Source organism: Cupressus sempervirens, chromosome 10 (genome assembly GCF_028749045.1).
Source record: "Cupressus sempervirens isolate cs-2001-9-10 chromosome 10, ASM2874904v1, whole genome shotgun sequence".
NCBI lineage: Eukaryota > Viridiplantae > Streptophyta > Pinopsida > Cupressales > Cupressaceae > Cupressus > Cupressus sempervirens.
In genome coordinates, this window is record NC_143127.1 from 848,852,235 (window position 1) to 848,861,324 (window position 9,090).

Genomic DNA, 9,090 nt, shown 5'->3' on the forward strand with positions numbered 1-9,090 from the left:
ACAAATGTGATTATTAGAAAAATAATTTTTATAATCAGATTTAGAAATCTCTTACTAATTACTATTTTTCATAATTCATTAATCATAAAATGACAAATATTAGATGAAGTTTGAATAAACTTTTAAAAAAAAAAAAAATCGCACAACATTTTAATAAACAAAAGAAATTAGATATTAATAATACAAGTGAGGATTAAAGATGACTAGTTTTTCCTTGGACACAGGGCTTCTAGACAAAATGTACCTTTGACCAAAATTCAAAAATTCAAAAAAGTAAAAAATACAACAGATTTTTGTGAAATTTTCAGCATTTGTTCTTCATGATCTCCCTGTTTTGTAATTGAAACAACAAAAAAATTGAGAAAAAATCACTATTTTTTGAGATCTAAAAAAAAAATTGTTTTCACTATTGATACATTCTAGTTGACACCTTTGCTTATTCCCATCTTTTTCTCCAAAATTATAGATATATCGAAGCAATTTCCATTTTCAAATATATCAAAGAAATCCCATGATAAACAAAAGGGAGTTTCAATGATGGCTAAACTCAAAGAAAGTTTGCCAATGACAAGGTTCCTTCTTAAAAATAAGGTAAAACGATAGAATTTTTTAAAATTTATATCTGTCAAATGCATTTGGGTGGAAGTGTATGAATTGGTTTTAAAAAACACATTTTATGCATATCCTGCAATCAAAGCCTTCCACGAAGCAACATTATGTTTGAGGCTTGGGTAAAATAGTTCAAATGTGTGTCAATGTTCAAGTATTTTCAACTATAATATCTGACGATAACCTCTTCCCATTTTAAAGTTTATGGAAGCCCATGTTCGCCTTTGAAGCTCCCATATTTGACGTTCCTATGACGGACAACTTAAACATCACACACTAAGGCTTGATTCCTAGACTAAAAGTGTTAAATACTCAAAATTAACTTATTTTTCAAACTTAATTTCTCTCTTAGTATATGATGTTTAAGGATGGTCTTAATTTCTCTCTTAGTATATGATGTTTAAGGATGATCTGTTAGATTTTGGACAATGACACACAAACCAACAAACAGGCCAAATTTAGACTTAATGGTGACTACCAATCCTCGGAACGCCAATAAATTGTGGCGGTGGACTAGTAACAGGAATGGACGTCACCACAGAATCGGGTCTACACAACTTGCTCTCCAAAAAAGGGGAATAGATGGAACCGACTGGTCAAGGGCGAAAACGTGAATCTTATTCAGGGGACAGTTTTTTCTTCAAAGTTTGGTGTCCTTATTGGTAAGGTTTACGTTGCTTTCATGAGAAAAATTTCAATTTGGTTACTTCAGTATAGATAGGCCCTCGATGTAATTATAACAACGATAGAAAAACAAATTAACTGTGTCGTTCGCCTTTTTGTTCTTGATTTACTCTGCCCAGTTAGCAATACCAAGAAAAGATTCGCAGTTACTGCACAAGTAAAGACAGTCTACAGTCCGCAATTACTGCTAAAGAACGGATAAAATAGATTTTAAAAAAAATTTGGACAGAGATTACACCAGGGACTTAAATCGACCAATAAGACTTGTTGAATGAGACAATTACCCAGTTGAACGCATAAAATACCGTGTCGCATCATTTTTACTAACCCTCGATTTCCTCGGCCGAGTTTTTTAAAATACCGAGAGGAGTTTCGAAAATTGTAATCAATTAATCATTAAACAGGTAAGTTCAGAGTTCAGCCCACTATGTTGATGGGTTTTTGATGTGAAATGAAAAAAATTATTTTGGTAGTATAAAGTTGCAAAAGGATGGGATCAAAATTTGTTTTTGGGCGAATTTTACAGAATGAATCATATCTTTTAGTAGTTGGCTCTTAACCAGCGAAAGAGATTTGACCTTACGAATCCTCTACAATTTTGTAAAAAACTCCCTTAATACAAAATTCAGTCCACCCTACTACCCCACAAAAAACTGATCAAATACAATTTTCAAATTTGGGAAGATAAAAATCCGTGTAAGCGACAGATGGGAGGAAAAACTGGCTCAAATATTGTATAAAGATTGTAATAAAAAAGTCCCCCACTTAGAATTCAATATTATAAACTGGAAAACTAAACTATTTTCAGCGATACTCTGGAGATATTCGACTGTTGGGAAACACTGTTTGATTTGAAACGATGGCGACTACATACCAAAGATTGTAATAAAAAAAGTCCCCCACTTGGAATTCAATATTATAAACTGGAAAACTAAACTATTTTCAGTGATACTCTGGAGATATTCGACTGTTGGGAAACATTGTTTGATTAGAAACGTTGGCGACTACATACCAAGGAAATAATGAAAACAGTGACCGGAACCCACAGAATATTCGGACATTATTTCTGCTGGAAATGGAATATTATACTAAAAAGTCCCCCTCTTAGAATTAAATATTATAAACTGGAAAACTAAACAATTTTAATCGACAATCTGTCGGTATCCGACTGTTGTGAAACACGTTTGATTTGAAACATTGGTTATTATATAGCAAGGGAAATCGGAGAGAAAATTGGAACAACCGGAACACAGATAATATTCAAGCATCATTTGTGCTGGAAAAGGAATAGAATTATTATAAAAATTATTAAAAGCTTTGCAACAGGGGGCAATGAAGAAGTAGCACTTTTATCTAAGAACCAAGCCTTTATGTGTGATACTTCTACATCAGAAGTGGAAAGTTTCGGGAATGCGATAAGGAACATTGTTGTCAAGCGCCTCCACAACACCAGGAAACGTAGCCAACCTGAACCCACGGTAGATCTCCCTCTGCCATCCCCTCCCTGCCAGTTCCTCTGCCCGTTTAACCGCCGCCTCCAAAGTCGCAGCCGGGTCCTCGAAAACACCATCAACAATCCCCTTCTCCAACGCCGCCTCGGCGTTGAGCTTGGGGGCGCCGAGCACGACATCGCGCAAGGTCTGGGGGCCAAACTTGCTGCGAATCAAGGCCATCATACTCTCCGGAATGGGGAGGCCGAGGTCGAGCTCGCACATGTAGAGCTCAGAGGCACTGTCTAAATGGTCGAATATTTTCTCGGAGGGGCCAGGATGGGGGTGGCGGGACATGAAGCGGTAGTCGTGGGTGAGGGCGAGCATGTAAGCGCCCGAGACCGCGCCGCCGCAGATGGCCGCCACGGTGGGGACGTTGAGCCTCATGAAGGCAGCCAGCATCTTCTCCAGCCCCTCGAGGACCACGTCGATGCGCTCGTAGGGGGCCTCGCCGATCCATTTCATGTCGATGCCGCAGGAGAAGTGTTTCCCCAAGTTGGTCGTCACCAGGGCTGCAGCGTCGGTGGATCGCTCCACCTCGTTGAGGGCATCCGCGATGGCACCGAAGGTTGTGGGATTGAGGCGGTGCTCGTCCTCGTAATCACCCACAAAGGTCAGCACGTACACATTCCCTCTCTTCTCAAGGCTGCACATCCTCGCTTACTTTCTACTCTTCAGATGTAACTACTAAACAAATGGAAGGATGGAGTGGAGGATAGGAGATGCCGATGGGGTTCAAATAGGGGAGCGAGCTTGCCCAATCCACTTGATCATCACTCTCGCCCGCCCACGTGGCCTACGTGTTTTCGTCTGAATTCGCTACAGAAGTCTTGCACGCGTTTTACCTCATCACCCACTCTCGCCCACGTCCCCGTCCGTCAACTTCAAACAGTACCCATCCGTCCACTTCACACGCTATTATTAAAATAGATGTTCTAGATTAGTCCAAAGCCAATAAATCGTGTCAAAGCGTGTCTATTAAAGTAAAAGAAACGATTATTGTGGATTATACGAAGTTCAAATTCCATTTTACTTAAAAGTTCAAATTTGTAATCGCTTCATCTTAGATATTCTAAAATATTTTGTACTAAGGTTAGTCAAAGGTAAATAAATCTCGTCAAAGTGTTTATATTAAAATAAAATGTATCTATTGAAAAAATAAACGATTATTATTGATTATACGAAGTTCCATATTTTGTGGTCACTCTATCTTACTCTTAATTTCCAAATATTGTAGTCATTCCATCTTGGACTAATGCTAGTCTAAAGCAAGTAATATTGTCAAAGAATGACGTATTTTTTTATAGTGTGAATAGATTTGTATTTTAGATCAAAACATACATTATAAATAATATAATTATATTAAAGTGCTTGATTATAGAGAGTTCTAAATATTGTAATCAATCACACTCCATCTTACTCTTAAATAATGGATAAAGTTGTTTTTTTTGAAAGCTATAGAATAAACTTAGTCAAAATTAAATAATCTAATTAAAAACTCTTTTTAAGAAAAAATAAGGATATTCTTAAACTATCTAAAATCCAAACGAAAAATATAATTAATGTCACTCCACCTTTCTATTAAAAATGAACCAAAATAGATTTTTTTAAGTTGGGAATAAGGCTAGTTCAAAGTAAATAATCTTGTCAATAAATGTATGTTAAAACTAATAGAAATTTTAACTATAAGTAGTTTTGTATTTTAAAGCATGTATATTAAAAAATATAATTATATTAAAGCACAAGATTATTCTTGATTATACAATGTTGTAAATATTGTAACCAATCACACGCTATCTTACTATTAAATAATGGATAAAAGTTATTTTTTTAAATTATAGAATAAAATAATTTAAAATTAAATAATCTTAATAAAGATTTTTTTAAAGAAAAAATATATATTCTTGACTATGCCAAGTTCCAAACAAAATTAAATACAATTAATGTGACTCCACCTTATTATTAAGGAATGGATCAAAATAGAGTTTCTAAAATTTAGAATATGGTTAGTCTAAAATGAATAATCTTGTCAAAGAATGTATGTTATTAATAAGTGCATTCTTGACTATAAGTAGTTCTACAATTTAAGTAAAAACATGCAATTTAAAGATATAATTATATTAAAACATAAGATTATTTTTTATTATACAAAGCTTCAAATATTGTAATCAATGGCACTCCATCTTACTCTTAAATTATAGATAAGTGCTTATAAGATTTTTATGTTAAAAACTAAGAATATTATTTACTATGTAAAGCTCCAAACAAAAAACACAATTAATGTCATTCCACCTTGCTATTAAAGAACCAAAATAGATTTTTTTAAATTTAGAATTAGACTAGTCTAAAGTAAATGATCTTATCAAAGAATGTATGTTAAAAATAAATATGCTTGAATAGTTCTACAAATTTTAGGTTAGTCCAACAAAGCAAATAATCTTGTCAAAGAATGTATGCCACAAATACTAGTTTTCTTGAGTATAAATAGTTGTATATTTTCTTATTATGATTATAGAAAAATTAAATATTGAGAATAATAGAAGAAGAAGAAAATTGTATAGCTTCTTCATATTATTATTAGACTAATTTTTAACCTTGTTTTATCTCAGTGTATTATTTTTAGTCAAAAAAGAGGGTTTTAAATTTGTAGTCATCGTAATTCACATTATTCTTATAAAGAATAAAATAATTTATTATTTTGTAAATTTAGAATGAGGCTAGTTATAATGAAATTAATTTTATCATGTGCTATAAAATCACTAATTAGTTGTGATAGAAAAGAGAAACATAATATTCTACTTTTCAATCAAAGATTTTCTTAAAACAATATTTTTAACTACAAAAAGAAAGATAAACTATAAAAAAAAAAATTGAGAAATTTAGAAAGAAGAAAATTCCATAAATTATCTACCAATTTCTAACATTGCACTTTGGGGGGGACGTCTTTTAAAGCCAATAGAAGTTCAAAAGCATGCAATCGTTAAGTAGAAACATTAATCAATATTACAACCAACACACTTTAAGCATTAATCAACTTAGGTGGCTAGTTTGGAACCCATTCAATCTATAGGTTTAACTAACTCTCCCATAAGTTATCTACTTTCCACATATGCAAAAAGTCAAATTCAAAGTGAGACTTTCAAATTGTCTCCATTTTAATTCACGTGATATTTGTGTTGTTTATTGTTGCATGGACAAAGGAGGGCATCTATTTAGTGCATCGTTATGAATGTAGAAATATTTAAAATCAAGTGGGAACAAGTCACAGTAAATGCTTGCTAATGATTAAGGGCATGTTTGGCGAGTGGAATAGGAATACGTATTCTGCAATATGTATTCTGGAATAGAAAATGGGGCTACGTATTCAAGTTCTTCGTTTGGTTCAGCCAATATTTGATGGGAATTCGTGGACCCCAAAATTTATGTTTTCTAAAATTTAAAAAAGTGGAATAGGAATACGTATTCCAATAACACCTATTTGGGTGGAATTGCAAAACCCCATTTTTGGGCCAAAATTGGAATACGTATTCCTCTTTTACTTTGTATTCCAATTCTGTTTTGGTGCATCCAAACAAGGAATTCAAAATTTTTGGAATACGTATTCCTATTCCGCTCGCCAAACGGGCCCTAAAGGAAAAAGTCTTGCACGTGCCAATCTCATCGTCGACCGTTCTTTTTAGCACCAAGAGGTCCAAACTTTTGAGTGTTCACATTATTGCTAAAAATAGAACTTTTGAAATTTTAAAAACTATTGTTGGAGGTTTAGATTTATGACTTTGGTTATCTAGCAAAGGGACAAAGCCTGAATTTTTTTTGGGCTAGCTGAGTATGGGTTGATCCCTTTTGGTTGTAAGAATTAAAGATTGAGGGATAAATAAATGTTAAAGAATATCCATGTTATAAAAATATTTAATAGATTAAAGTTAGAAAATATCGATAAAAGTCAAAAATTAGATTTAATAGATTAAAGTTAGAAAATATGATATGAGTCAAAAATATAGTAATCTTTAAAATAGTAATTTATATTATCAATAATAGTGTTTGTGAGAAAATTAAAATATTAAAAGGTTTAATCGGCGAGTTCAAACTTTTTATTCTTTCGATCTAATTTTTAAATTTATTTTTAAAATTCTTTAAGTAGCAATATGAATCTATTTGTAAGATCAGAATGAATTAGATTGTATATTCCTTTGTTACATTTAAAACTATTTTTTACATAGAAAACTGACATCAATCTTTATTACAATAAAAAGTAATAGATGATAGGATCCCAAGAAAATCCAAATATGAGTGATAAGGTAATACAAAATCTACTATAGAAAACATATTTAGTATGTGTATTTATTTTTCTTAAAGAAATAACAATAATGGTACAATATTTGCTATAATTAATATGTTTAGGCTAATTATAAAAAATGGCAGGCTCTATTTTCACTACTGAACGAACTTGCTACAAAGAGAAAATAATGAATTCAATCATTCTATAAGACATCTTCTAGACAGGGGGCAACATAGATATTCCACTCTTAATCAAGGATATGGAGCTTGGATACAGTCTTCAAAACTATTGTTAATTGGCCTAGGGCTTCACTATTTCCTCAACCCATTCATACTCATCCCAAGGAAATTTACTTAATACACATTTGTAGGTGAAGGACAAGGGCCCATAGGGAGGTAGAAAAACCCTAGGTCTATCTATGGAGCCAGATTCATAGATATGATAGGTCAACAATGTTAGTATAAATTCAATTTAGATACTAATTATGGTGGATGGGATCCCCTTCCTTCTTTCAATGCTATAAAATGATGGGTAACCATTAGGTCCAAGAAAGCCATAATGATTGATGAAATAAATAGCATTGGTTAAAAGGAGTAAAAAATGTGATCTATATCACTTACTACTTGCATCCCAACCTTTTCCCCAAGTGTTAATCAAACCTACTTCAATATGTATGACAGACAATTGTTGGCTAACTAAGAGGGTAGGGGGGAGGTGAATCAGTTACCTCAATCCCTTAACACAACTTTCACCTAGGTAAAAGCACAAATATGTGTTTCCTTTTAGGACCTCTAAACCTGTTTTGGTCAAATCTCATTTCTCTATCAGAAATCAACTTTTTTCAAAAAATATCCTTTTACAGATCTCAGAGTCAATATCATCATCATCATATAAATTTTAAAGTATTTGATTAGTTATAATGTTTTATAGTTTCAAAATGATATAAGTAGGAATTTTATCATTCGAGAAGATGTTATCTCAAAAAAGGAAAAAAAACTAGTATATCATATATGAAAATTAAAATTTATATTTATCACTAGAGGAGAGAGTCATCTTCAAGAATATGTATTTTGTTCCCAAAGATGTACAAATTAGATAGTGATGCAAGATCATCTTGGGTTAACGAGCAATCTTGCATCAACCAAAAATATTTTCTATTTTATGTACCAGTCTTTTGTTCCCAAACTAATCATTACTGCTTTTGGTTTTAGATTACATGTGATTGATATCATGTCAAGGACCTCTCCTAGATCCTTTCCATAAGTGCACACATTTTGATGTTTCATATTCTTCAAGTTCTACATTGTTCTTTGAGGCTTTGCTTCTTGTAATTTTCTATTAGAATATTTAGAATGACTAAGATGGGGGTGAATCAGTTATCCTCGGGTCTAGATGTACCAATTCAAGTTTTACTAACTTCAAACAACTTTAAAAAACTCATAAAACCACTCGGTCCATATAGCATCACATCAGAAGCTTAACATATTCATTCATCACTTAGCTCATTGTTCAATATATGCCGACTAATAATAAATAAATAATAGTAAATAGCATGCATCTCATATATAACATTGACACATGTTTGACAGTAAAATTTAATGTGGAAAACCAATATGAGAAAAAACACCAAGCAACATGCTACCACTTTTCACTCTTTTGAAGTGAGCTCGATTATGAGCCAACCATGTTAAAGGTTACAAAACACACTATTAGGTGTGACCTTGTTAAAATATGTAGTGACCTTGCTCAGAGTAAGTAGGTTAGAGGACTTTAGATAATTCCATTAGAATACCACCTTAATTATCCAAGATGATTGATTTCTTGAAATATTTAAAATGTGTGGAAGATAAGGATGGATGACTTGGAGCATTTAATTCGAGGGAAATTGAGTTTGAGAATTTCTATGCAAGAATTCAAGGCAAAGTTTGGAGAATTTTCTAGAATAAAAAGGAGTATATAAAATATTGGAAGGAATCAATGAATCTAACCAAACCCTAAGATCTACGGTGATGTTTAAGCAACAAAAGA

At 32.6% G+C, this 9,090-nt stretch overlaps 1 protein-coding gene across 1 annotated transcript; it reads right to left on the reverse strand.

The window, feature by feature from the left end:
• Nucleotides 1–2,563: 2,563 nt before the first annotated feature.
• On the reverse strand, nt 2,564–3,490 carry LOC149536672 (enoyl-CoA delta isomerase 3-like). Its single transcript, XM_089804580.1, has one exon. The coding sequence runs from the start codon at nt 3,435–3,437 to the stop codon at nt 2,682–2,684; it is 756 nt and encodes a 251-aa protein (XP_089660706.1). The 5' UTR covers nt 3,438–3,490; the 3' UTR covers nt 2,564–2,681.
• Between the last annotated feature and the right edge of the window lie 5,600 nt (nt 3,491–9,090).

Bases quoted from the DNA above. Each gene is read 5' to 3' on its own strand.
- LOC149536672 (XM_089804580.1), bottom strand. From the start codon at position 3,437: ATGTGCAGCCTTGAGAAGAGAGGGAATGTGTACGTGCTGACCTTTGTG.